The following is a 27,850-nucleotide window of genomic DNA, read 5'->3' as shown; positions in this document are numbered from 1 at the left end:
CCGTAAATTTTGAGTTTATTGAAGCACGATTAGTCTAATTAATTACTACGGACCATTGTACAGCGTATCCAATATCCATACAGCGCTGTACTTAAGCGGCAGCGGTGAGGATCCATTTGGAAACAAAATGGCGTCAAATCCTGAGTTGGCGCAACTCTCTGTATATAGGGACCCTACCTAACCCTAACCCTAACCCTAACCATATCAAATAGTTACCAGGTTACGTTCTGGCAGTACCCTGGGGGACATAGATCCTATGAGCTATACTAACTTATATTTACTTCGTTATCAAAATTTATAATATGAAACACCCTATAGTTTTCAGGGTTGAGTAGTAAAATGACACGTCTTTCCATGCATTTTGTTATAGCAGTGGAAATTCATGCTTTCCAGGGGTTTTTTGAAATTCCCGTTGACAACCTTTATGCAGAACCGGCAGTGATGAAATGGATCAAGGAGAACATATCAGACTGGAAAAATGCCTGCATTGTATCTCCAGATGCAGGTGGTGCCAAGAGGTAGAAGAAACTTAGTTAGAGGTGGAAGGCTAATTTGTAAATGCATTATTGCTGCTGAGGCATCTGATGGATCAGTTAGGTTGTCACAACTAAATCTGATACAAATATCTGCCTGTGATGTACAGTCGTGGTGTTTTTATGTCCTGTGTGGTGAATTTTTGAGCAGAAAGCCTGAAATGTGTAATTTTTTATTTGTTTATGCATGCGAGCTAATTATGTTTTTTATTCCATTGGATTTTTCACACTAATGCGGCCCTTGTTGTAACAACTCGCATTTTTTTTCCAGGGTGACATCCATTGCCGATCAGCTGAATGTTGAGTTTGCTCTGATCCACAAGGAGCGGAAAAAGGCGAACGAGGTGCAATCTATGGTGCTGGTTGGCGATGTGCGAGAAAAACCAGCCATCTTAGTGGATGATATGGCAGACACTTGTGGAACCCTGTGCACAGCTGCTGAAAAGTATGTCTTGGTGAACACTTGAGTATATATTTTGTGTGCAGTACTATTGCTTTCGTGATTTTGATATAAGTACCGCAAAGCTGTGTCAATAAATTAGATTTTTCCTACAAAACCTGATATTAATATTGCTGCCCAGGAGCGCATTATCGAGTGAGTGATCAGTGATCCATTTCAATGAGCTTACAGTTTAATTATAACCTGTGTATGTGTTGCGTTATGTGTGTGTGTTATGTGGGTTGTGTATAGATGTAGACTCGTGAAAAAAGGCTTTTCCTCTTCAATTGTTAACAATGCATTTGTGTAGGCCTTATTTTCGATGTTAACTGATAACTAATTACAGTCCGAACTCCTTTATCCGGCCATCCGTTATCCGGAAATATCTATTAACCGGCCGCGATCTCGCAGTGTATGTTCTCTGTTTTTTCATTCATTTCCACCTAAAACTCTCACTCAGAACTCGCGCGATGTACCAACCGTACGTGTGTTTGCATGTGTGTGCGTGCGTGCGTGCGTGCGTGCGTGCGTGCGTGTGTGTGCGCCCTATGCCTCCGGACAACTTTCGTCTGTTAACGAGGCTTCAACGTCTTCAATCAAAGGCGCCGAATACGCGAGTGTATCGATCGTTACAGCCCTAGATCTCAGCACAAAAGAAACAAACATAAACCGAGGTGGTAAAATTTCTGTTTTATTTTATTTTATTTCTATTTCATATAAACCATAAAACATGACAGTTTGTTACAAATAATCATAGCAACGAGTAAATACATTATCACATGCATAAACCCTACTGAACTGCATAGAAATGCTGTGTTTGAGCATAACTCTCATATCCGGCCAAATCCCATATCCGAATGGGTGCCGATCCCAAAGAGAAATGCCATATGCCATTATATACAGTGGAACTTCGATTTTACATGCCCCGATTTAACGCGATGAGTCGTTGGACCGCCTTTTTTTGCTCTTATATAGCCACGTATATATATCCTCGATTTAGCGCGACCCCGCTTTTTTCGCGATGACATTTTATGGACCCTAATCATCGCGTTATGACGGGGCTACACTGTATATATATTGTATAATATTTTGTAGACTTTTTGAAGCTGGAGCTGCCAAGGTGTATGCTATTCTAACGCACGGCGTCTTTTCGGGGCCTGCACTGAGTCGGATCGAGAATGCATCCATCGAGGCAGTGGTTGTGACAAACACGATACCACAGGATGAAAAAATGAAAATATGCTCCAAGATACAAGTACGTAAAAAAAGTACATTCATGTATTTAGCATGCATACAACACTTACTACCTATCCGAATTTCTGAATAATGCATAACTGGTTTGTCATTTTGTAGTGTCGCTCAATGGATATAGTAATCTGATCTTAATCTCATGGGATACTTGACAGATAAATCTAGATTCGTAAGTTTCCCATTCTTTCTATGATCAGACACCCAAGGCACCACGTAAAACTATTTTAGCGAGCCTCCGTTATGGTAATACGAAATCTATGTACAGGTGAACGTGAGATAATGCATTGACGCGAGAACGGTAAAAAATATTCTCTACAGTACAGTGACTAACTATCCACTAGTAAGTCTACATGTCATGAGTAAATGTGTCTCGCGTCGGCCATGAAGTCGGTTGCCTGCGTGCGTGACAGAATGTCGCTAGACATTGTGCAAGCTTGTTGAACGGTTGCAGTGCATTGACGTATCAAGAATCATAGCGGAGGCGATTCGCAGAGCACACAACGGAGAGTCGATGTCCGACCTGTACGCCAACGTTCCACTCTAATGCCGTAGGACAGATCACGCTGTGCGTCGTTGTCCACAAGGTGTGCAGCCCTGTCGCTTGATTTCTCACCCCTACTATATTAGCAACTGAACAGATCACTGACAGAGCTTCTTGTATCAGTGAACTCTCTACTCAGTGAGTTTTCTCTACAAGTCAAGTACCCTGTATAAAAGCAACTTAGGTTGATGAGTACAATGTGATTAATGTGTCCACATCTTCTGTAGAGAGTTCACGAGGTGTGTATTTCATGCATGGGCAAAGTTTAGTTTGGCACTCGCTGTTTTATCGTAACATAATCAATGTAATTATTTTCTACCACGTCTTAAATCTTTGAATTAATTTCATATTCTGTAATGTTTCAGTGCAAACCTGTATCAAAGATTTTCCCTGGTGCCATAAGATGCAGCCACAATTAGGAGTTAATGTCACATGTCTTCAAGTATGTGCTCCTCTGAGTTACAACAACTCAGAGAATAAGAGCAAGCGAAAGAGAGAAGTATGGGGAGGGGCTATTTTTAATTACAAAATTTACTCAAATATCCTTGATCTACGGCAGCTGTTTCCTACTTCACGTTTTGTCACAAATAGGTTGTAAGGATACTTATTTTGAGTCATGAATGATATAAAACATAGGCTGTGAGCTTGTTGCTGGACGAACGTCACACTACTGTGAAATTATGTCACTTGCTTGACATGATAATGCCAGTCTATAATACCAACCTTTGATTTTGACTACTTTCTTTTTAGCTCATCTGACATAGTCAGATGCAGCTTGTAGAATCGCATGAGCGTGCGTCCGGCCGTGCGTGCGTTCGTCAACAGTTGGGCACAAATCTAAACGGCTTGACGTACGGTCACGATATTCGGGACGTGGGGGGGGGGGGGGGTAATCCGAAAACGAGTTGGGATGTCGAAGCTGGGGGTCAAAGGTCAAAGGTCAAGATGTGTAAAAGAAGGGGGAACATTCCCTCCATAACTTAAGGTATAGGGAGGAAATTCAGAATTGCGGCACAAATCTAAACGGCTCGACCTAGGCTCGTGATAGTCGGTGTATAGCATCATGGTAGGAAAAGCCATCACTGTGCCGAAATTGGAGGTCACCGGTCAAAGGTCAATGGGGCACAGGGCAGATTTTAGACATTTTCTGAGGACATGGTCTGACGGAGCGATGGAAAAACTTTTTTGTTTCAGCGGTGACCTACCATTTTTATGGCTTTATTGAAAAGACCATGAAATGTACTTTCCGCTGACATGCGAAGAGTAAGTGTTGGATAACCTTTTGACCCTCAAGAGGAGGGTTAAACATGGATTTGTTGACTGTTAACAAAGGACTGAACTGCTTTTGCTATTGTGGATGTGAGGCTACAGTTGGACAGTTCATTTGCAAAGACAAATGTTTGTTGAACAAGGTTTACGCTCCTTAAATCATATTATTTTCTAAAGCAGTGTATTAGCACCTTGAGTAGCACACTGTAATGAACCCTTAATGCTCGCGTTGGTAGGCAAAAACATGGGGGCAGCCCATTACGCATACATGGGGGTGAACTGGCACTATTCTAATCATAATTATTGCCTGGCAACTTGCAATGCAGATGTGTTAACTCACAGCTGAGTGAAATTCTCGCCTGCCTGAATATACTTGGATTTCAGCAACTCAATGGAGTGAGGTTATCACGCACGAAGGGTGATGCCATCTTTGATTATTGATGACACTTGCACGCGCCATCTCGCGGCAACTGCTATTGCTATTAGAGCCCCCTCTACCGGCCCCCTCCCCCCACTCTCCCCCCACCACCACCACTACGCTAGCGCTCGACGCATATTCATGATAACATGTTAATATAGCGAAGTCATTAAAGTTACACAGCTGTATCTTTATTACTGTACTACCGGTATAGCAAAGCCTAGCTATCATAGATTTTAGATCTGTATTAGTAGTATCCTAGATATATGCTCTGAGAACGAATGCGGTGATGGGAGGATGCTCTTCATTCGTTTGCCAGTGAGTTTAGCATCAGAACACCTGCCGTCAGGTGAGCGCTGTTGCTCTGCGGCACTTGTTTAGAAAACTAAACCTTAATCAATTTAATTTCTTGGTAAATATAATCATTGTTAATTATGACATATATGTCATGTCAACCTTGCAAACTTTTTTGAGATATGATAACAGCTGAAAAACAAAACTTTGTATTTATTCACTCCTGATAGACAGTTGTTGCATATACTGGTGTTATATATAGTCTAGTCACATAATGTTACTGTATTGTGCTTGGCTTTTGTAATTATATGGAAATCGTGTGGCTAGTTATGCAATTTATAGAATATATATTTGTTGAATTTATCAGTGTGTTTGTGCGCGCGCGCTTGCGTGCTGTGTGTGTGTGCGCGCGCTTGCGTGCTGTGTGTGTGTGCGCGCGCTTGCGTGCTGTGTGTGTGTGCGCGCGCTTGCGTGCTGTGTGTGTGTGCGCGCGCGCTTGCGTGCTGTGTGTGTGTGCGCGCGCATATTTGTATGCATGTGTTGGCACATGCTTGCATCATATTGATGCAAAAGAGCGATTTTCCTATTATCTGGCCGTGTGTATATACAGTGGCAGTTATTCAATATAGGTCTGGCTAGGCACAATCCACAAATTTATCAGATGAATCACACGTTGTGCAATACTGTTTTTGTCACCCACCTTGGTCTTGGTGATGTGATCCTTGTAAGTTAGAAAGCGGTCTAAAGTAACACTTAGGCAGACTCGGTTATGCATGTGTCAGCCCTTTATCATACCGTTTAACTTTCAATTGGCGATATGGATCCCTGTTCTTTATATGGAAGACACTTATTTTGTGTGTTCGCGGTAGTCGCACGTGGATGGTTTGCAGTGTAGTACGTGGCTAGACATGCGAGAGCATCAGTGAGGGACTGCTCGACTTCTTAAAAGGACTTTCTGTGAGGCAATGCAGGGGTGATCTGCATACAGGAAACGCATGGTGTTTGGGTGTACTGGCTGGTCATTTATGTATACGTTAAAGAGCAAAGGAGCCAGAATGCTGCCTTGTGGAAGACCATTTTCTATCTATGCCATTTGCTGCGGTTACCATTGAGATCTACGAAAAACCGCCTGTTTTCCAGCAGATTTCTTGATCAATTCTGTCAGTCTGACATTCTTTACCAGCTATTATAGTTTCTTGGTAAGAATTCTGTGGTTGCTTGGCTCGTAAGCTGAGGAGAGGTCAATAAAAGCAGCTCCAGTAATCAGCCCTTTCTCGTACCAGTCTTCAATGAACTGTGTAAGTTTGGGGAGTTGGCTAGTACAGGAGTTTCCTGCTCGAAAACCTGCCTGCTCTGGAATGGGGTGTTCATCCACGAAAGGGGCCAAACGGTTGAGGATGAGTCCTTCAAAGAGCTTGTATGTATGGAAGAGCAATGAGATGGGCCTATAACTCTTTAGACTAGCTGAGTCTTTACCAGGCTTCAGTATTGCAACAACTCTGGCTTTCCTCCACAGCTTTGGGATCTTATTAGCACATAGGCAGCTGTTAAACATATCAAGCAGCCATGGAAGAGCAGCAGAGCCGAGATGCTTGATCTGTTCACACAGAATATCGTTACTTTCATCACTTTGATATCATTAATCAGTTCACTCGTGTTGAAAGGTCTTGTGAGGTCTGGGGTCTCTTGTGAAGTACACTCAGCCTTTGGGAGCTTAGCCCTACTTTAACTTGGATGATGGTTATGGTTTCCCTGGCTGTTCACAAGGAGTTGATAAGCAACCTGATCAGCAGTCACTTCTGGTCTTGGTTGTACTTTAGAGAAGTCATTTGATTTCCCATCATCGGAATTGTCTTCCATGTTTTTCTACTGCTATGGGTCATGTTTGAAGACTGGATGAGTTTATTCCATTTCCTCCGTCTGTCTTCTGCTATGGCTTCAGTCAATTTCTCGCCAGGAGGCGCATATGACGCACAGGACGCAATGAAATAAGTGGGATTGTTACTCAATTTGATTCGATATCTAAGAGCGAGTTTTATTTGTTGTTGATATTATATATATTATATCTGCTCATGTTGTTCCCTTCCAGCTCCTCGGTTTACGTTTAATGCTTAATTCGCCCATCTCTAGGTTAAATTTGCAGGTTGCATCATATTTTATTATTCGTGAACAATGGTAATTACTATTATTATGGGGTTAAATAGAAGTGAATGTATATCCATCATGCTAATGTATAGCAGTAATCAAGTCAATATACTAGAAGATTGGAATTATGAGAGTCATTTTCTTGTTGAATCATCGAAGCATAGTTTGGTTGATTAAAAGAATTTATAGTTGCATAGTTCACTCAAATATCCTTGATCTATGGCAGCTGTTTCCTACTTCACGTTTTGTCACAAATAGGTTGTAAGGATACTTATTAGAGTCGTGAATGATCTAAAACATATCTAGGCTATGAGCTTGTTGCTGGACGAGCACCACACTACTGTTGAAATTATGTCACTTGCTTGACATGATAATCATGCCAGTCTATAATACCAATTACCTCTGATTTTGACTACTTTCTTTCTAGAAAACTAAACATTGAAAAATTTAATTTTACATTAAATATAATCATTGTTAATTATGACATATAAGTCGTGTTAACCGTGCAAACTCTTTTGAGATATGATAACATCTACAATATCATCAATAAAAACATAACTTTGTATTTATTCACTCCTGTTAACCAGTTGTTGTGTATACTAGTGCTATATATGAGGGTCTAGTCAAATAATGTTACTGTATAGTTCCTAACTTTTCTGATCATGTAGAAATCTTGTTGCTTGTTAAACAGTTTATAGAATGTATATTTGTTGAATTTATCAGTGTCACTGTGCGTGCGTGTTCAGTGTGTGCGCGCGTGCGTGTGTTTATACACGTGTTTCTACATCCTTGCATCATATTGATGCAAAAAAGTGTGATTTTGTTAATACTTGGCCGTGTGTAAGCATATGCAGTGGCAGTTATTCAATATAGGTCTGGCTAGGCAGAAGCCACAAATTTATCAGGCGAATCACACGTTGTGGACACAAATGAAGGAAGCATTTTGTATTTAATTCATTAATTTTGTGATTGCCTAGTATGCATTTCTCAAAGCGTAGAAAATTCTAGTGTTGTTTGGATGAGCGTAGCAAAATATAACTAAATGATAAGTAAAAGAACGAAATGAAATAAGTGGGATTGTTACTCAATTCGGTTAGAGTTTTATTTGTTGTTGATATTATATTTCATTGTTATCATCTGTTCATGGTACCATATTCCGTTTTATGCTTACTTTTCCCATCTCTAGGTTAAGTTTGCAGGTTGCATTATAATTTATTATGGATGAACCATGGAAATTACTAATGTTATGCGGTTATATATAAGTGAATGTATATGCATCATACCATGAGTAAATAATCACAACATTGTAATTGTTTATTCCTAATCGTCATGAGAATAATTTTCTTGTGGAGTCATAGAAGCATATAGTTTGTTTGAAATAGTGTGTGTCATATCAGACCATATATAGTTGCTCTAAATGTAGACTGTATATACATAGTAAATCAGTATTTTTCTGAATTTACACGTTTTGCGTTTTTGTCTATCATGAAGAATCTCTATGATCAGGGGCCGGATTCAAGAACAGTTCGTACGCACAATATCGTGCGTACCAGCGTTCGTACGCACAAACAGGCATTTAGGTGGCATTCACAAAGAGTTCTATTTCGTGCGTACGGTACGCACAATAATTGAGATTTGAAACTGCATTTTATGAAGATATATAACGAAACAACTGCTAATAAAATAAAATAAATAAATTCATTAAAAAAATGAATATTTTCTTCAAAAGCATTATTGCACACACACACACACACACACACACACACACACACACACACACACACACACACACACACACACACCAGTGTTGTAGGTCTCGAGGCCGGTCTAGACCGTTTTCCTTGGTCTTGGCCTCGGAGTGCAATGACTCGGACTCGGACTCGGACTCGGACTCGAGGACTCGGGTCGAGGCCGGCTCGAGGCAACTACATACATAGTACACAACTGTACATATTGAAACACGCAGTTTACAAGAATTTAAAACTAAAACTCTTAGGTTTTCTAGATACACGGCCTAATCTTGTAACGTTTTCAATGGCTCGATCAAGATTATTGTCCCTTTGGTTTGAATCTGCTGTCACTTTGTCCCTTTGCGCTTTTTCTACTACTTCTTTCTCTTCTTCTACCACTTCGAAGGTACTACCACTCTCTCATTTGGTTCAACAAGCCGTGTCATTCGCGTAAAACAGAAATGGATCCCTTACTTTTACACGTTTCGTATGACTCGTGTCTCTGTGTTTTCGGCTGACTATGGCGATGTTTCATGTTTATAAACATTGCCGTCATATGAGCACATGCGCAGTTTAACGGTTGGCAGCAAGCAGATGCGTGATATTGTTCGATACAAGTGCACGCACGCACGCACGTGTACGTACACACGCACGCACGTGTACGCACGCACGCACGCACGTGTACGTACACACGCACGCACGCACGCACGCACGTGTACGTGCACACGCACGCACGCTCGCATGCACGCACGTGTACGTGCACACGCACACACGCACGCACGCACGTCTACGTGCACATGCATGCACGCACGCACACACGTGTACCAGCACACACACGCACGTACGCACGCACGCACACATGCACACGTGTACCTGCACACGCACGCACGCACGCATGCACGTGTACGTGCACACACACGGACGCACGCACGCATGCACGCTCGTGTAAGTTCACACGCACGCACGCTCGTGTAAGATCACACGCACGCACGCACGTGTACGTACACACGCACGCACGCACGCACGCACGTGTACGTGCACACGCACGCACACACTCATGCACGCACATGTACGTGCACACGCACGCACGCATGCATGCACGCACGTATACGTACACACGCACGCACGCACGCACGTGTACCTGCACAAGCCTCTAGTATATATATATATCATCAAGAGCATATAAAGAAGGCATTCTTTAAGCCTTCTAAGCCATATAAGCCTTCTTTATATGCTCTTGATATCATGCAAATATTTTATAGCGAAGAGACATTAGTGGAAAATATAACCGTTAATAAGTGCATAGATAGATACAACACATATGGGTTGTATATATCCATGGTAAGTGCAAAAGGTAAAATTAATGCCATACTGAAATATGACTCTTTGGCGCCATCTCGCCTGAAAAATAATTATAAAGTGCGTATATATGGAATTAACTGTTGACACCACAAATACACTAGACGTGAGCGTATTTAGGTAATATAGGAAATAGAAATAAGTAAGATAACGTAATGAAATTATATAGTAAGCGTATTTTAGTAATATTATAAATAATGAATGTATTAATAATAATGTTATGTAATTTATGTATCTATAATATAGTATGCATTAAATATTAAATATAATATAATGTGTCAGTAATATAATCAATAAATAAATATACATAACATAATCATTATTATCATTATTTATATATATATTTTCTTATTCTTACTTCTCATATTATAATATTACTTATACATATCTTATTTCCATTCATCTAAAAATTACTTAAATACGCTCATAAATAATATCAAGAGTACATAATACAGATACATAATACAGTACAGTATACAGTCATACAGTACATAATATAGATAATAATAATCTCTATTATGTACTCTTGATAATATTTAGTGTATTTATGGTGTCAACAGTTAATCCACATATCCATTTTATAATTCTTTTTAACGCGAGATGGTGCCAAAGAGTCATATTTGAGCATTGCTCTGATTGCATTTCCACGTACAGTCTTTTTTGTCGTAATATATTTTGCCGATTGGTGGCGCTGCAAACATCTGCCGCCGGTGTCCGTGTGCGTAGTAGTTTACGTTGCATAAATAACTCTCTATACTACTACTACTCCTGCTACTACTACGACTAGTGTGAAATCTGCACTGTCATTTTTGCAAACGTTTTGCCAAGACATTTGTTTTACATGTGAATCTTTCAAAATGCCATCATATAAAGGTTTGTATGGTTGGTTACATTTTTGGCATCACTAATCTGTTTGCAAATGACATGGTCAAATAATGAAATGTCGGAGGACACGTTATCTGGTGTGGTCACTCAGACACTCTGATGTGATGTTTCTTCTTTCTTTCTTTCTTTCTGAAACACGGAAACTGTCATTAATAAATATTAGAAGTAAGACAAAGAGTGATTATACTAGTAGTCTACTAGTATTAGTTCTTTGCCAATTCAAAAAATCATTTTTACTTCGAAATTCATATATTATTATAATTAATAATAATATATTATTATTATTCAATGGACAATACTCAATAGGCCTATTGTTGGTTCAAGGATAGATATGATTTCATGATCCATTGCCTTGGCATTGTCATTGATTGGTGAATATTGAATGAATAATGGCTATTAAATAATGGGTGTATTTCATTGTGTTTACCTCAAAGTAAACCATAAATACCAAGACAGCAGCTGCAGCTTAGTACAGCTGATAGGGTATGTCCCCCAGGTTACTGCCGGAGCGTACCCTGGGTACGGTCCGGTATACCGGAACGTACCCTGGTAACTATCTAATATGCCGCACCGTACGCGTACCTCGCCTACTCCAAACCGTACCCTGACTTTCAGCCGATGTTGTAATACATACCGCTTGTTGGCAGGAAACGCGCCGCTTTATGCTCCTGTTCCTTGTTTCCGGTCCGTTCCCGCAAAATATTCGTAACCCTGTCCGTTACTCTGTTACATTTCACCTCCCGTCTAGTCTAGTGTCTCCCGTCTAGTGTCAGCGAATCTATACGTTTCCAACCCATTAAGATAATCATACAAATTTTCCTGTTCCACCACAACACTTGGAGCCATCTTTCAAAAATCTCGCGCGAAAATGCGCGAAAATGTCGTAAACATTGCGAATGGAAAACGCATTCCCAATCATCGCAATATTTGCAAAAGGATTGCAAGCATCAGTGTATATCTAGGTTGAAATTTCTTCTTGGTTTCACAGTTTCATACTCCAATCCAACTTTATAAAGATATCATACAGGTCTGTATGTATATTTCAAATTTTGCTACATGAGTAGTGGCGGAACAGGGACAGTCAGAGTACGGTAGGAGTAAGCGAGTACGGTCCGGCATGTCAGATAGTTACCAGGGTACGTTCCGGCAGTACCCTGGGGGACATAGACCCTATCAGCCTTAGTACAAGTATAATGACTGACCATGCAATCGGACAATAACAGTTGGTGAGAAAATCGCAGCTACTGACCCTGCAACACTGCAGTGACAACTTGGGGCCGTAGTGGCCTCCCAAAAAGGGCCACTGCAGAAATATATAGCCGATGCAGGGGGTCTGGGGTACTCCCCCAGAAAAATTTTGAAATGGCATTTCCTGCATTTTCAGGCTATGTTGAAAGCAACCAATTCTGATCTTTAAAAGGTCAAATTTGTAAATTTCAAAGAGGAATGTAGCTAAAGCTGATGTTTTTGACTAAAGTATCTAAAATATATATTATGAGTATGATAACTAATAAACATTATTTACAAAATTGTACATACTATCAGTACATAATTATGAAAAATAAGCCTATTTTCTATCTGCATTTATACTTTCACTATGTACACTCTGTATGTTTTGAAGTTTGAATTTGAATAGGCACATTGTTATGATTAAATACACATTCCAAATCTTAGAGCACATGATATAACACCTCTAATTGATCAGTATTAATAGTAATACAAGACAGTCCAGTCAGATAACTTGTCATTTTATTTTTTACGTCACTCTGAATAGTCAGATGCAGCTTGTAGAATGCATGAATCGTCCGTACCGTACGCGTCCGTTCCGTCCGTCCGAGCGTCGTCCGTCAACGAGTTGGGCACAAATCTTAACCGCTCCGACGTACGGTCACGATATTCGGGACGTGGGGGGCTAATCCAAAAACGAGTTGGGATGTGAAGGCTGGGGTCAAAGGTCAAAGGTCAAGAGGTGTAAAAAGAGGTGGAACATTCATCCTTAACTTAAGGTATAGGGAGGAAATGCAGAATTGCGGGCACAAATCTAAACGGCTTCGACCTAGCTCGTGATAGTCGGTGTATAGGCATCATGGTGGAAAAGCCATTCACTGTGCCGAAATTGGGAGGTCACAGGTCAAGGTCAATGGGCCAGGGCAGATTTAGACATTTCTGAGGACATGGTGTGACGGAGCGATTGAAAACTTTTTTGTTTCAGCGGTGACCTAGCATTTTTATGGCATTATTGAAAGGACCATGAAATCTACTTTCTGCTGACATGCGAAGAGTAAGTGTCACGATAACCTTTTGACCCTCAGAGAGGGTTAAACAGGATTTGTGACTGTCTGTTAGAAAGAATTTGACTGCGCGGTTTGCTAGTAGAATCTATACATGCCTGGATGTATGAGGCTTACGTCACATTGAAATTTCAAAAGCTAAATTTGGTTAAAGAAGGTTTATGCTCCTTAAATCGTATAATTTCTATGGCATTTTGTACTGTCAGTTATGTTACATGTAACGTATGCCACTGCCAGTGGCTACTGCCAGTGCATGTGTTATTGTACTGTGTAGTTTTTGCCTGCGTTAATTGGTTACAGGTGGCAGCTTGTCTATTGCAGCCTGTAGGCTTGCGTAGGTAAATGGATGAGTGCTTACCTATTCTGTCTTGCAAATAGTTGTTGCTACTACGTACGATGGGAGCTTCCATCTTTAATCTGAAGACACTTAAACGTCGTGCCATCTCGTGGCAACTTTCATAATGATACCAATGAACATTCCTTTGAGAAGGTTCCTAATACCATCCTGTGGCATTCCATGTTTCGGTGTGTATGTGAACACATTTGGGACTAACAGGGTTTACTAGAATCCCACCACTCCACCCACAGAGTCACGCAGTAGACGTTAGATGAGCGCTGTCGCTCCGCGGCACTTGTTTATTTATTCCAATTTTATCTTTTCTGCCTGGATGCCAACTTACAAATTCTGAAATTACATTTTGTTCATCTACCTTGTCTAATATGACCATTGCATTGTTAAGTCTTAACTGGGTCGTGCTGGGTCGGAGGGGGGGCCACTCATATATATTGCATGGTAGGTATGTGGCTGCGAGAGACGCGCCATTTTCAACCTTAACCCTAAACTTCCGTTCCAGTGCATTGCATTTTTAGATATCTCGTTCAGAGCATTAAGTTTAGTTACCATGCAGAATCTTACATTGTTGCGTTCCGGAGACCCTAGTTTTTAATATTTCTGTTCCAGATGCATCGTACTCAGATACGTTGAAGCCGGCCGTCAAGGCATGCATGCAACGTGTGTGTGTTGTATCTGCGCGTGCGTGCGTGTGTTGTCCTGTGTGTGTGTGTGTGTTGTGCGTGTGCGTGCGCAGTGCGCGTGCGCGTGCGCGTGCGTGGTTCACATCTCTCTCCGGGTCATGTTTTTTCTCCTCTAAGCTAATATACAACAATTATTGGTTCAAGTGTACAGCAATATTTTAAAGGCAATCACTGTTCCGGCCCACAGTTCGGATGACCCCCTCTTTTAAACGTGTCCAGTCGTCATAGCCATTGACAGGACTCTCGTAAGCGGTCTTCCAAAGTCTTTATAAAGTACTTATTTTGCCAAAATAAATAAGGGCCCTTATAGTACTTATTTTTGTTGTTGAAATCTTTAAAAAGTACTCAAAGTCCTTATTTTTCAACACTAAATTTATTTCAGTATAAATTGTTTTATAACTGTTCTCGAAGTTAGAGTAAGAATTGTTTGTATATATAATACGGAATAATTAAATCTGCTGTGCAATTGTGTATATAAATATTATTAGTGTACTTTAGTAGTTGGTTGATTATCAAAATCGTGTAAAAAAGTGCTTATTTTGGCTCCAGAAAGGGTGCTTATAAGTCCTTAATTTCAACATGGGTCCTTAACTATGACGCCTGATTGAACTTTCAAACGAAATCCTAGTTCCTGGAGACCCCCATCTTCGAACATAGCCAGTTCCAGAGCATACCACATTCAACAAAACATTAGTTCAGGAGCCCATTTAGCGTCTGATTAATTTCCAGAGCCCAGGGGCCAGTACCCAGCGGGGAGGTTATTTGGTTTCTGTAACCCGCCCTTGTTGATAAAAAAACAAAAGTATATTTTAAACCTAGTAACATGTTTGGACCTACAGTTGTTTACTCGGTCCTTACTACGTTACATGGATCTATACAAATACAAGTATTGTGATACTAGTGGGTATAACACAAGGCCGTAGTCAGGGGGGTCGGGGGTTTCGAACGAATCCCCCGCCACGCCGAGCCCCCAAGCAAAAACTATTTTTTTGAAAATTTGCAAAGAAATTTCACCTCAGGTCGCTCATTTTAGTGTAATAATTGCAAAATCTCGCATCGTGCGGGAGGGTGAACAGTGAACACCCCCTCCATACCCTCCCCCGCTCGTCGCGTGCTCCGTGTCTGGTCGCTCGCGCCTGAGCAGCGGGCGTTAGCAGGGTGGGGGGGGTCCAGGGAGTCCGAACCCCCCTTGCTCGCGGCAGAAACCGCATTCTGAGGGCGTCTAAATGTTTTAAAAATTTCGGGGGGGCGGAGGGCCCGCGTAGGGGGCGGGGGGGTCGGTAGGCACGCGTGCTGCATGCGACCTGTCGGGCGGGTCAGGCCCAACCCTCGCGTGAACAACTTTGGGTTAACGAGTTTCGACCCCCCCCCCCTGTAGCAAGTCCTGTACACGCCCTGCTAGCAAATGCCAACATTGAAAACGAACCCCTCCCCCGCATACTAAAGCTGGCTACGGCCTGTAACAGTGTCGTTAACTAGTCGAAATTGTAATGGTATAAAAGTTACTTTTTGTGTAACCATTAACAAATGTAATTATAACTGTTTTTTTAAGATAAAGAACTCATTGATGGTTTGTAAACTACTGAAACACTCTACTACTGCTAACACGTTTTAGTTAACACTATAATTTTCAGAGTCACAGGTCATCATCCTAGTATCTAGATTGGATGGATCACCACAACGAGAGAATAATTAGTCTAATTCCGCAACCGCAGAGACGAGTTTTGTTACAAATCTCAATTTTATTTTATTGATGTTAATATTGTTATGGTGATATACACTGTTTTTGTATGAATTAACCAAACAATTGAAGTGAACTAGATGCCAGGAAATAACATCTAGCATGTTTAAAAAACCCAAAAAAAATTGGCCGGCACTCTCCCCCACTCACCGCTTCGCGGCGTCGGGCGAAGCTTCGCATCGCCATTTTGGTAACCCCCCTCTGCCAAACCTCTGGATACGGCCCTGGAGCCCCCCCCCCCATTTTTGACTTTGCAGTGGCACATACCTACCATAATGTGGGGTGAGTGCCCCCCTCCCCCCCCTCGGGGTTTCATCTCCTTGGTATATGTTGCTCCTTGGTTCCCTGCATAATTTTTTTTTTCAAATTGCCGTGGCGGCCACTACGGCCCTGCAACTATACTGTCTTTTTTTTTGGGTTGACACATATGGCTTTGATTTATTACGACGTTTCAAACATCCACACCTTTGATTAACTATTTGGGTACCGCCTACTACCAGTACTTGAAGTTTTGTGCAAGGCTGTGACTGCAGAAATTGAAACTATTCTAAATATTTTGATGTCTAAACTTGCATGTTGCATGGCATTATTTTCAGTTTTTCCTTTTATGCTATGAATTAAATGTCACCCTACTAGTTACTTTTGGCAACTTGTAGAAATAAGTGTTTATAATTTCTATTTATATGCATTATTTCAGTGAAGGTTAAGTGGGGGAAAGAAAAATTTGAAGATGTTGAGTGCAACATGGATGAGCCTCCAGTTTTGTTCAAAGCACAGATGTTTGCCCTGTCTGGTGTGGAGCCAGACCGGCAGAAGGTTTGGTTTACACTAAAAATGTTTAAATGGGTGCATATATGTGCATAATAAATTCTATTCGGTAAATGTGTGATATGAGCAAATTTATAATAGAATTAATATATGTTTGTGAGTTATGATCAAAATTATTAAATGTGGATGTACTGCAGTAGTGATCGATACAAATGCATTCTTATTTTTGTTTACTATAGGTGATGTTGAAAGGAGCTGTCCTGAAGGATGACGACTGGGGAAATTTGAAAATAAAAGATGTAAGCGTTATGAATGTCAAATGTTATCAAATTTGATCATAAACCTTATCATGTGACAAGTATCGTATCAAAGCAGTCTTTCTCAGATACATATATTGCAAGCTTCACTATTATTGTTTCCAGGGCACTTTATTTCTGATGATGGGCAGTGCAGGAGAACTACCTACAGAGCCTAGGGAAAAGCCCAAGTTTGTAGAGGATATGTCTGAAACTCAGCTGGCATCTGCTGTATGTAAAACCGCATAATATTTTAACATATCAATGGTCAAGATGATATCTAGTGTATTTGCAGTAGAACCCCATAGAACATAATTGTTTGCTGATAAGTGATGATGAATGTGGAGTAACATATATATAGTATAGTATAGGTAGTTATGAAAGAACTGTAATTATGTGGCAAAGTAGCTAGTGGTAGGAATACGTGTGGTATTGATGTTGGTGTGCCACATTTGCAGCTGTCCCTTCCAGCTGGGCTAAACAACCTCGGGAACACCTGTTATATGAATGCCACTGTACAGTGCTTGCACTCCGTACCCGAACTGAGAGATGCACTAAAAAGGTAGGATACTAGAATTGACACATCTGTCTGGTGTGATTAATAGATAACTATAGCTAATCAGCATTGCAATTATTCATCCTGAATACAATATACTTAGTGATGATATGCTACAAAGTGGACACTAGCTAGCTTAGTAGTTGAAGTTGCATGCACAGCGTGCAAACCGAATTTGCTTGACCAACCTAACAGCAATATCCAATGCATAGTGGTTATATCTCACTTGAGTGTTTAAATTAATTTAGTACTTAAATTTAATAATTAATTATGCAAATACACATGTATGCAATGTCATACTAATATTGCAGTGGTGTGTTTTTAAACTGGCTGTCATGTTGTGTTTGTAGTAAAACCATAAATCGGGAGTGCATTGCATGTGGCTAATAATTGTTAACTTATAATTCTTTATTGGTCACCATCACTTAATATGTCCACTGATGTTGCATAGGGAGGGCAGCATATTCCCACAGCTCCCTCAACAAAATACGCCTATATAGCTATGACAACATGCCGAAAAGCCTCTGAATCAACCCTGTGTTTGAACACACTTTACAGCAATATGACAGTAAAGTGCTAGAAACTGATTTCAGTTCAAGATGCGCGAATAATAAACATACGAAATAATCACAAGAACATATACATATTTGTTTTTATTTGTGCCAAAATTTAACGTGGAAAATCGATAAAAATGCAGGAAAATATGTGTCAACCTCCTTTGAGACTATTTACTCCTGATATGTATATATATATATATATCATATTATATATATATACAATTGCCACATTGATACATTGATACAATATATATGATCCCATGCACAGGTATCAAGGCAGGCCTGCAGACGCTAGCAACCCAGCCGCATCTATAACGGCGTCGCTGAAGGATCTGTTCGATACACTGGAGAAGACGTCTCAGGATCTGCCACCGATAGTTCTTCTGCACTTCATGCATCTGGCATTTCCGCGGTTCGCCGAAAAATCCGAGCATGGAGGATTCCAGCAGCAGGTATGTGTGTAACCATGCCATCTCTCTGAATCACGTAATACCGAAGATTGATGAAAGCCGAGATACCTGCTTTACTATTCTTCTGATTTTAACTGGGTTATGCACAGTGGACATCAGACTTGTTCCAATGCCATGAATTCTTCGCCATTTTCCTTCTAGCAAACATTTGGTATTTTGTAACCCCTTGCCCGTTCTCCTTAATTAATAGTAGTAATGTTCTATCTCGTGTGAAAGACATCACATATGCATATGGTGTACGAGTCACATCATCTTATGGATTAATGATGTCATAATTAACTCCTGATTATGTTCATATACGGTCAAAGAGGTGGCACTAGAGAATGGGGGTGATATTTTATATGACCCATTATACCTAGTTCTGAATATTTTTAGGCCTATCAGAAGATGTGTACTAAGCAACGCTTGCTCACTTTATAAAGTTCCTAGTGTGAGCGCCTGAGCGGGACTGCATAGGAAGTGCCGCGTTCACTGTCACGTTGCTTCTTGGTGTTATAGCAGGGGTAGAAATTACCTTTTGAACAAGGTTGTCCAACGGATTCCCTGCCGTGAAAAAGAGGGACTCTGCGGCAAAATGAGGGAGTTCGTAGTCTGAAGTTCAAAATTAAAGATTTGCTGAAAAAATACGGTTATTCCACGAGGACGTGCTCTGGAACGAACTAGTTAGTATAGCAGAACTTTACAGGGAGTCACACGGACACCTGCATATGTCAAATCAGGGAGTCCGGCAGTAAATCAGGGAGCATTTGACTCCGGACTCGCGTTAATTTCGCACCCTGTTGTAGGATGCAAATGAGTGCTGGACAGAGATGGTAAGGGTGCTTCAGCAGCAGGTTCCACTCACAGCAGCAGCAGACGGTACGTTGGTGGCGGCAGCGTCACCGCCAGCTTTCATGGACCATTACTTCGGTGGGAAGTTGGAGAGTGTGTATCCTTTAATGCATTGATTATCTCTGTGACGTTTTACATGTCGTACGACTGCACTTCCATACGCCTGTTCTCAGTGAATGGTGGTAGTCGTTTATAGATAACTCTTTAGTGATTACGGGTAAGGTGTGAAGTTATGAGCAGTTGTGAACATATATAACTTAATAGCTGTACAGATTAAAATGTGTTGAATGCGACGAGGAGCAGCCCACAACTTCCAATGAAGATTTCTTCCAGCTCAGCTGCTTTATCAGTCAAGGTAATCGGCTAGCAATTGTAGATATGTGCATGCTAACGGTAATGGAGAATATAGAGTTCTGCCAGAAAGCACAACGCTTTTAAGAATCATGGTTCATTAGGCTGCATCATACATTTAAGACGTGTTGAAAACATTTAATGGGTTTACATAAATGTATAGAATATGGCACAAATCCAGATGAGACGGGATACTAGAGAAGCGTTGCCGAAAGGATGTGTTGATCCGAAGCGCTAAGCGCAGATCTTGCGCGCAGTTCCGCGGCAAGGCGCACGCGACCGCGGGAACGTCCTACGACAGTATGCAGCGCTGGCAGCTATGGATCCGTGCGCCGAATCCATTGGCCGGCGCACGGATCCATAGCTGCAAGCGAACAGTCCGCAATTTTAGTGGGGGACACAGAGGGTAGACATTTGGGACGTGAACAGTGTTCACTTGTTATAAAAACATAATGTCTCTGTTCGTAACCGAGCTGTGTGACGCGAAATCACAGAAAGACTAACGAAATTCTCGCGTTCGCGAACCTTGCCCAGTAATGGAAATGGCTGCAAGGACAAAGGCTATATAGACTGGGACTCGCTCCCACCTCGATTACCCATAGAGTGACTAAGCTAAGCCGAGAACACGTAGCAATACATGCACAAAGGCGCACAAACACATACATCGCAATACATCGTATTATATGTTAGGACTCTAGGCTATAGGCAGTAAAAATAACCTGTATATAAATATAATTGGAACATTCAGGGTTTATTCATTTCTGTATTACATGAGCCATTATGAATTAGTGGGTTAATTTACGGTCCCAGTACACTTACTAACGCTCATAGGGTCTATGTCCCCCAGGGTACTGCCGGAACGTACCCTGGGTACGGTCCGGTATACCGGAACGTACCCTGGTCACTATATTTGATATAGTTAGGGTTAGGATTAGGGTTAGGGTTAGGATTAGGGTTCGGGTTTGGGTTAGGGAGTAGGCGTAGGCGACTCCATAGACTCGTTAGTGGAGTAGACGAGGTACACTACGGTTCGGCATATTACTATTAGATAGTACCAGGGTACGTTCCTGCAGTACCCCGGGGGACATAGACCCTCTCAGCCTTACTAACCTTAGCTATCAGTCTATGGATCAGTATACAGCAACTGCCGTACACTACAACTACTTGCAAGTACAACTTCCCGTCACTATGATAGTAATGTAAATAAACCGACAAGACTGTACATATCAGTGTATAACTGCAAGTCTGCACTGCAAGATCAAGGCTGCACTGCAAGATGATAGATTCAACATAACACGGCTACCGACCACCGCCCGGTATGTAAACAAATTTGTAAAGCTGCATCTACGTTTGTTACATACTTATTTATAGTCGTTAGTCTGCCCATAACAAAATTCGACTTTCCTTTTAATTAGATGACCTTCCGATGAGAAAAATTTCAGTTGCGGCTCGTCATTATTTAACGAATCAAACGACGAACAATAAGAAACTTTTCCATGGTTACAACATAGACGCCATGCTATCAATCCATGTGCATATAGACTGGTACCCGGTCGACAGTTCCACACGCTACACTACGTGAGTGTAGCGATATGCCGGAGTAAAGGTGGCGAACGGGTACCAGTCTACTATGCCTATAGCCTCGGCGTTCGTTGCGCCGTCTATCGCACGCCATATGTACTACACTGATCAACGAAAACAAACAAACAACAAAGTTCAACTGCGTTTTTTACACGAAACCAAGCGCGCCGAGTAGCGAACTTCGAATTAGGAGCATTTCTAGGAAATGTCCTGCTACCTGGGTAGTGAAACCCGTAGTGCAATGGCCAGAACTCCTCAATTCAGCGAATTTGGTGCTTGCGTTATATATGTAAACCGTGTAAGGTGATGTTGAAGGTGCAGCGAAATCGTATTAGTGTTACCGCTGGCGCGGCGTTTGCGCGCTTCGCGCGGATATCCGGCTGCAGACTGTCTAGACTTATTGAAGTGTAATTAACAAGTTGAAAAGGGTACGTCTAGAAGTCCATCTGATAATTTTTTGTTTTGTTTCTCAGATGTTAAATATCTTCACACCGGCTTAAAATCTGTAAGTTGTTTTGGTATTTTATTCAACATACTAACTACATATATTTTGCTTGCTGATACATTTTTCTAAAGTGCTGTGTCTTCATGAATGCAACCTGTAAGATGTCTCAAGTTCCGGCAATTGGTTTATGAAGTGACCCTCATGTTTACAGAGGATGGAAGAGAATATCACAAAGATGTCTTCAGTATTAGGTAGAGATGCAGAATATCACAAGACATCACAGATATGCCGGCTGCCAGGCTATCTCACCATACAGTTTGTGAGATTTTTCTATAAGGAGAAAGGTGCTATAAATGCAAAAATACTGAAGGTATATATAAGATTTGTGTGTATATATAATTTCAAACAAAACGATAATCAAATATTTAAGCAAGTATCCAAAGCTATGTTATTGTGAAATATTGGCAAAGTTCCTGGTAGAGCAGCAATAAGAAATGGGCTTATATTTCTCTCAATGTAATAAAATATTAACTTCAGCTCCTAACCTATCAGCATAGTGGGGTTCGGTGTGCAGAATCACCTAACCTCATACTAGGTCGGTAGGGCTGGCCACCGCTAGCTTTTTGTCACAATTAACTTAATGCAATGTGGTATAAATAATAAGACAACCATACATGTGCACTCGGCAAGCTATCTGGGTTCCCGTCGCACAGTCTTTAAGGTTTTTCTACTTGGCCGCAAAGGATGCATTCTGGTTGGATCGTATATCGTGTGCAGAGGTCTGCCTTTGTCGCGCTTTTCTAAGATTGAGAAGGGCTTTCACAAGCGTCTCGTCGTTTCAGGATGTGAAATTTACGATGATGTTGGACGTGTTTGACCTGTGCACGCCGGAGTTACAGCAGAAGCTAATCCCCTTGCGTACCAGATTCAAAGAGCAAGAGGATAAGCAGCTAGAGCTAACTGCAATCAAGGTATACCAAGTCCACCCTCCAATTCCCCACTTAACGCAGAGACAAAGCATTGACAAGATGCCAATAGGAATATATTTTCCATTTGGACATTACTCCACACGTGAAGGTCGCTAAATGTAGCAAGCGTGCTTACGTTTTACATTTCATTTACTTCCAATGCTTTTCACAAGTACATTGCAAATTTTTGAGCAATGCAAAGCATTCTTTGGGCACTGTTGGCATTAAGCTTGCCAGTGTTCTGCCTTAGGATTTATGGGACATGTCTAGCTGGGAACACACTTTGATATGGCCCCTGCTGTCAGTAGACGTTTGTTGTCTATCATTCACAGAAAGACAAGAGCGAGGTCAAGGAAGAAACTATGGAAGTCGACAAAGTTGAGAAAAAGACTCGAAGCGAGCCGTACAGCTTTGAAGATGGTAGTTGCTGCTGCTAGTAATTTCATTGTTATTGTTCTGTGTCGGTTCTATTATCAGGCTTTCCAGCGGCCCTAAAATTCCTAAAAATTCCTAAAATTTTGAGCTCGCCCTAAAATTCCTAAAAAAAACTTTAAAAATGTATGCAATTCCTCAAAAAGGGCTAAAATTTTATTCAAATTCCTAAAAAAAAAAAATCACATATGTTTGGAGTTTTTGGTGATGAGATGATGAACTTTTGGTTTGTAATTATGTCTAATGGATGTTTTCTAGTTATCTTTATACAGAGTAAGTATTGTGACTCTTAGTCTACCAGTGATTCCTAAGCTTCAGTGTCTGATTATACGACCCTGTTCCTGGCTGGATGTACAAGACATGCCTAATTTGCATGAAACTTGATGATGTACAGTCGTATCGAGGACTTGGAGGATAGGAATAGCTGGTAGACTGGACACATACCACATAGAACTGTATCTGTAAGTTAACACGTTGATGTTTATGAAAGGTAAGTGACTTATTTTATCCCTAAAATGTTTCGATTCATCCCTAAAAATTCCTAAAATAGCCCTAAAAAAACCTTGATATCTCCCTAAAAGTAGCCCTAAAATGTTGTCAAGGACTGCTGGAAAGCCTGTATTATGTCTCTTCTACCAAGATAAATGTGGTATCTGAACTGCAGAACCATTCTGGCACAGAATTAATACTTAAAATCTATTAATTCCAAGCTTATGAACTGAGCCCAATAATTTAAATAGTTTGTGGTCAGACCTATAAGATGCACACCACACTGATCACAGAGCCTGATATGTCGATTGCTACGCAGATGTCGGTTCCAACAACAGCGGCTACTATGAACTGCGGGCGGTGCTGACCCACAAGGGACGGTCAAGCTCTAGCGGTCACTACGTCGCCTGGGTGCGGAAAAGCAAGAGCGAATGGACGATGTTTGATGACGACAACGTGTCTGCCGTCTCAGAGGAGGACATCTTGAAGCTTTCCGGAGGAGGTGAGTTTGCATGCAATACAGACGGATGGTTGGAGATGTAACCACTGTTCAGTAGTGTAAATCGGACAGAAATTGGCCTATCTGCCTACTGGTTCCAGGCAGCTTGACCCAATGATGGTTGTGATAGGGATGTTCTAACAATGTTGCTTAGTCACGAAGTGTTACACAATTGAAAATATGGCATGCATGAAACAATATCTCTATTGCCTAATTCAAGTTGCCATATCAAAGTACAGGGGTAGGGTCTCACGAGAAACAAGTGGCATCATCATGTAACCGTGTCAACACCATGTAAACAAACAGAATTCAAGTGTTGTGTATTTTTGTGAAAATAACGATGTAAAGTGTTCTAAGACTATTAGCCAGTTAGCCTTAATTTAGACACTTGCTGTTACGCAAGCAATACCAGTAAGTATTGTAGTGGTCGGGGAAAAAAGCGAGAACGGTAGGAGCAATTAGGATTGCTTAAAAGATTAGCAGTTTGTTTCCAGTTTCGACCAAGTTTGTACTTACAACTATTATTTATTTATATGTTATCCTTCTGATTGTTTTATTTGTGACTATAGTGACTGCTACAAGTAAGCACAGATACTTAGTATTTACACTAGTACAGTAGTACATGCTAGTATTTACACTACCTCACATTTTCTACCAACTGTGTTCCCATTGCAGGTGATTGGCATACAGCTTATGTTCTACTATATGGGCCGAGGATTCTGGAAGTTGAGGAAGAATGAACTTACTAAGTGTGTAAAATTGTACTAAGCTGTGCAAGTCTGTTAATAGGGGAAGACAACCTATGCAAATGTCAGCGATTTTGTATTTAGTTGTCATACAAGACGTGTGTTTCATTTGCCTTACCAATGAAATCCAAGTACATTTTAGCTAAAAGGTGAAAACATTTCAAATACATTTCTCTGTGTTGTATGTATTATAAACTATGGTGGTTGTCATAAGTAGCAGTGATGAAAATCGGCAGAATTTTTCACTGGTATCTGTGACAGATATTGGTGTTATATAATATCTGTTATGCCTGTGATGTAAAATTACGGAATCTGTGCAAATGTTAACTTGCAATTGCTTGGACTGGAAACATTGCTATCGTACATGCACAGACTCTCCTGGTATTTTAACATGCATGATAATTGCTGTTCCTGATATCGTCACGACTACCCAGTTGATATGTCACCATTGCATCAGTGCCAATTGATCAATCGATTTTAATTTTAAATTAAAATGGCATTAACGAAGCCCAATTTTATCTGCATGTATATGCCAAGTTGTTCAAATTCACAGAATTTCTACCCACAGTACAAATATTTGAAGCTACTTGGAACAAACAGTTTGGTAGCTATAGTTGCCTGCTTTCTTGTATTTGCAAGAATAAAATGTATTAGACATAAGCAAGTTTAGCTGCAATTTAATTTTCTACCTATGTACACACACAAAAATTGTAGTATCTCTTAGAAAAATGGCGTGTAAACAGGCAGGACAATCGTTTCTTATTTACACAACAACTGGGTTTTCGATAGAGAGAGCACATCACGATAACATTGAATGCCAATAATGTTGACATGAAACATTGGTACTTGTTCTAATATAGTTTCATATATCATAATAGCCATGCCATTATGAACTGCGTAACCAATAAGAATTGGCACGTACATCACCAAAGCTACTCATGACTTATATCAAAATAATTATGTAATGGAATATACTTGCTAGTAATACTAGATGTGTTCTGCTACTGTAAAAATTAACTATTGAAAATGACAAACCATAGCGACTGTAAGTATCACTAACGTCTTAAAACTAGAAACGAGCAGTTGTCGCCAACTACATGTATCCCCCGTGATCTAGTATGAATGGAATATCTCTGTAAGGATGTAGAAGGCAGGTAAAGTTAAATAAGTCACAAAGACAAAGGTTTGTTAGACAACTGGTGTGCCTCAGATGTGCAAGTATATGGAATCTGGTTACCCTAGGAGGCCGAAGAGGAAATGTAAGTCGACGGTGAAGGTCAAACTAAGGTCAAGGGCAGCGATGGTTTTGGTATGCGACAGACCTTCTCCCCCAAGATGTGTAAGCATACCAAGTTTGGTCGCGCTAGGTCAATTAGGGGCTGAGTTAGAGAGCGGAAGAGAAATATGATCAAGATCTATGTAAAGGTGAAGTAAAGGTCGCAGTGACCTGGTGGGCAGTTTTTACCCGATCTCGGATCATCTTCAAATTTGGCATGAAGGTGCGTTATGGTAAAGCGAAGACGCCAATCGTTTTTGGTGTGGGCGGAGTCATCGTTGCCATGGTAACAACATTTTTGTGGAAATATATTGTAGAACCTGTAACTTGTGCTGTTTTTACCCGATTGTCATGGAATTTGGCACACAGGGCCGATATAACATGTCCTATATATATATATATATATTTGATGACAATCATAAATTTAAATATAAATTTAAATACAAATATTAAATTTTTATTTTTATTTTAAAATTGAAATTTTATTTTTAAAATTTAAAATTGAAATTTTAATATAAATTTTAATATAAATTTTAATACAAATATAAATTTCATGACAATCGGGTAAAAAGTGCAGAAGTTACAGGTTCCAGAATATTTTACCATGGCAACGATGACTCCGCCCACACCAAAAACGATAGGCGTCTTGGCTTTACGATAACGCACCTCCATGAAGATGATCCGAGAAGAACTGCAGCCGGTAGAACGTTCACAAGGAAATCTCTGCAGCGGCGGCGCGACGATGCCAAACCCATAGTATCCCCACGAACTTCATTCGGGGGATACAATGATTACATTACTATTAGTTTAACATGTGAATGTTCATAGCTATCAGCAAATTCGTTCTAGTAGTGACTGAATTTGAGGACTAAAGTAAATACGGTTATTATCAAAAATGCAAACAAAAAACTACAATAATCACTGCAATACAAAATACAGAAATACAGTAATGTCAGGAACAAATGTGTAGTACAGTATATATATATAAAATGGCGCTAATTTTGCCGGCGGCCGCCGGTTCAACTCCCCATATAATCAGTCCACTTGCCACTTGGCCTATTCAAAATTTTGCCTATCTTGCCTTTAGATCAACAATATTTACCAATTTCCTAACTAGTTTTTACTTAGTGACTACTAAGAAGTAAATCATGTTCCAGCCATTGCTGTCAAACAAGTAGAACTCCACTGATAGCAATGAAATACTGAAATAAACACAAAGCTAATACTTATGGAATAAATTGAACAAAATTAAGGTCCTGTTCAAACTTGAAAGGGCCCGTTCAAACTTGTTAAGGCCTGTTCAAACTTGTAAGGGCCTGTTCAATTTGTCTAAGGTCCTGTTTAAAATTTAGGGTGGGCCTGTTCACATTTTGGCTAATTTCATGCCCTGTATATATTTATTCATGGAAGTATGATATAGTCTTATTTTAAAACCATCTCAATTTTGTTTATATATCTCCAGGTTTAAGGAGGACTGTACTGTTACTGTAATAATTTCATCCACATGTTGAAGTAAACATATAACAGGGGAACAATAACACATGGGTCAGTATCCAACTAAAGGTATCACCAATACCAGTAGAAATTCATCACTACAATATTACTAATATAAATAACTTACTTTGGTATCATCTGATAATCGATTTCATATTAT

The 27,850-nt window shown here is 40.5% G+C and overlaps 2 protein-coding genes across 2 annotated transcripts in view; both read left to right on the top strand.

Moving 5' to 3' along the window:
* The window catches only part of LOC106809178 (ribose-phosphate pyrophosphokinase 2-like), a 10,164-nt gene extending 6,638 nt beyond the window's left edge, over window positions 1–3,526 (top strand). The window contains exons 4-8 of the mRNA XM_014812166.1: window positions 394–518; window positions 805–978; window positions 2,068–2,227; window positions 2,675–2,807; window positions 3,130–3,526. Of these exons, the coding sequence (XP_014667652.1) occupies window positions 394–518; window positions 805–978; window positions 2,068–2,227; window positions 2,675–2,767 (552 nt within the window). The 3' untranslated portion in view covers window positions 2,768–2,807; window positions 3,130–3,526. The remainder of the gene's footprint in view (window positions 1–393; window positions 519–804; window positions 979–2,067; window positions 2,228–2,674; window positions 2,808–3,129) is intronic.
* A 7,146-nt stretch (window positions 3,527–10,672) lies between these two features.
* On the top strand, window positions 10,673–25,580 carry LOC106809186 (ubiquitin carboxyl-terminal hydrolase 14-like). Its single transcript, XM_014812179.1, has 14 exons — window positions 10,673–10,852; window positions 16,629–16,747; window positions 16,939–16,998; window positions 17,122–17,226; window positions 17,454–17,557; window positions 18,377–18,560; window positions 19,364–19,506; window positions 19,682–19,764; window positions 21,815–21,846; window positions 21,998–22,156; window positions 22,629–22,757; window positions 23,087–23,174; window positions 23,995–24,177; window positions 24,850–25,580. Exons 1-14 carry the CDS (start codon window positions 10,837–10,839, stop codon window positions 24,912–24,914), a joined length of 1,470 nt encoding a protein of 489 aa, XP_014667665.1. The 5' UTR covers window positions 10,673–10,836; the 3' UTR covers window positions 24,915–25,580.
* Window positions 25,581–27,850: the final 2,270 nt, after the last annotated feature.

This window comes from Priapulus caudatus, unplaced genomic scaffold, assembly GCF_000485595.1.
Source record: "Priapulus caudatus unplaced genomic scaffold, Priapulus_caudatus-5.0.1 Scaffold334, whole genome shotgun sequence".
Lineage (NCBI taxonomy): Eukaryota > Metazoa > Priapulida > Priapulimorpha > Priapulimorphida > Priapulidae > Priapulus > Priapulus caudatus.
The sequence above is the reverse complement of the archived record's forward strand: the minus strand, read 5'-3'. Positions and strand labels throughout refer to the sequence as shown.

Bases quoted from the DNA above. Each gene is read 5' to 3' on its own strand.
- LOC106809186 (XM_014812179.1), top strand. The intron at 18,561-19,363 runs GTATGTGTGTAA...ACCCTGTTGTAG, and splicing joins ATGGAGGATTCCAGCAGCAG to GATGCAAATGAGTGCTGGAC. The intron at 23,175-23,994 runs GTAGTTGCTGCT...ATTGCTACGCAG, and splicing joins GCCGTACAGCTTTGAAGATG to ATGTCGGTTCCAACAACAGC.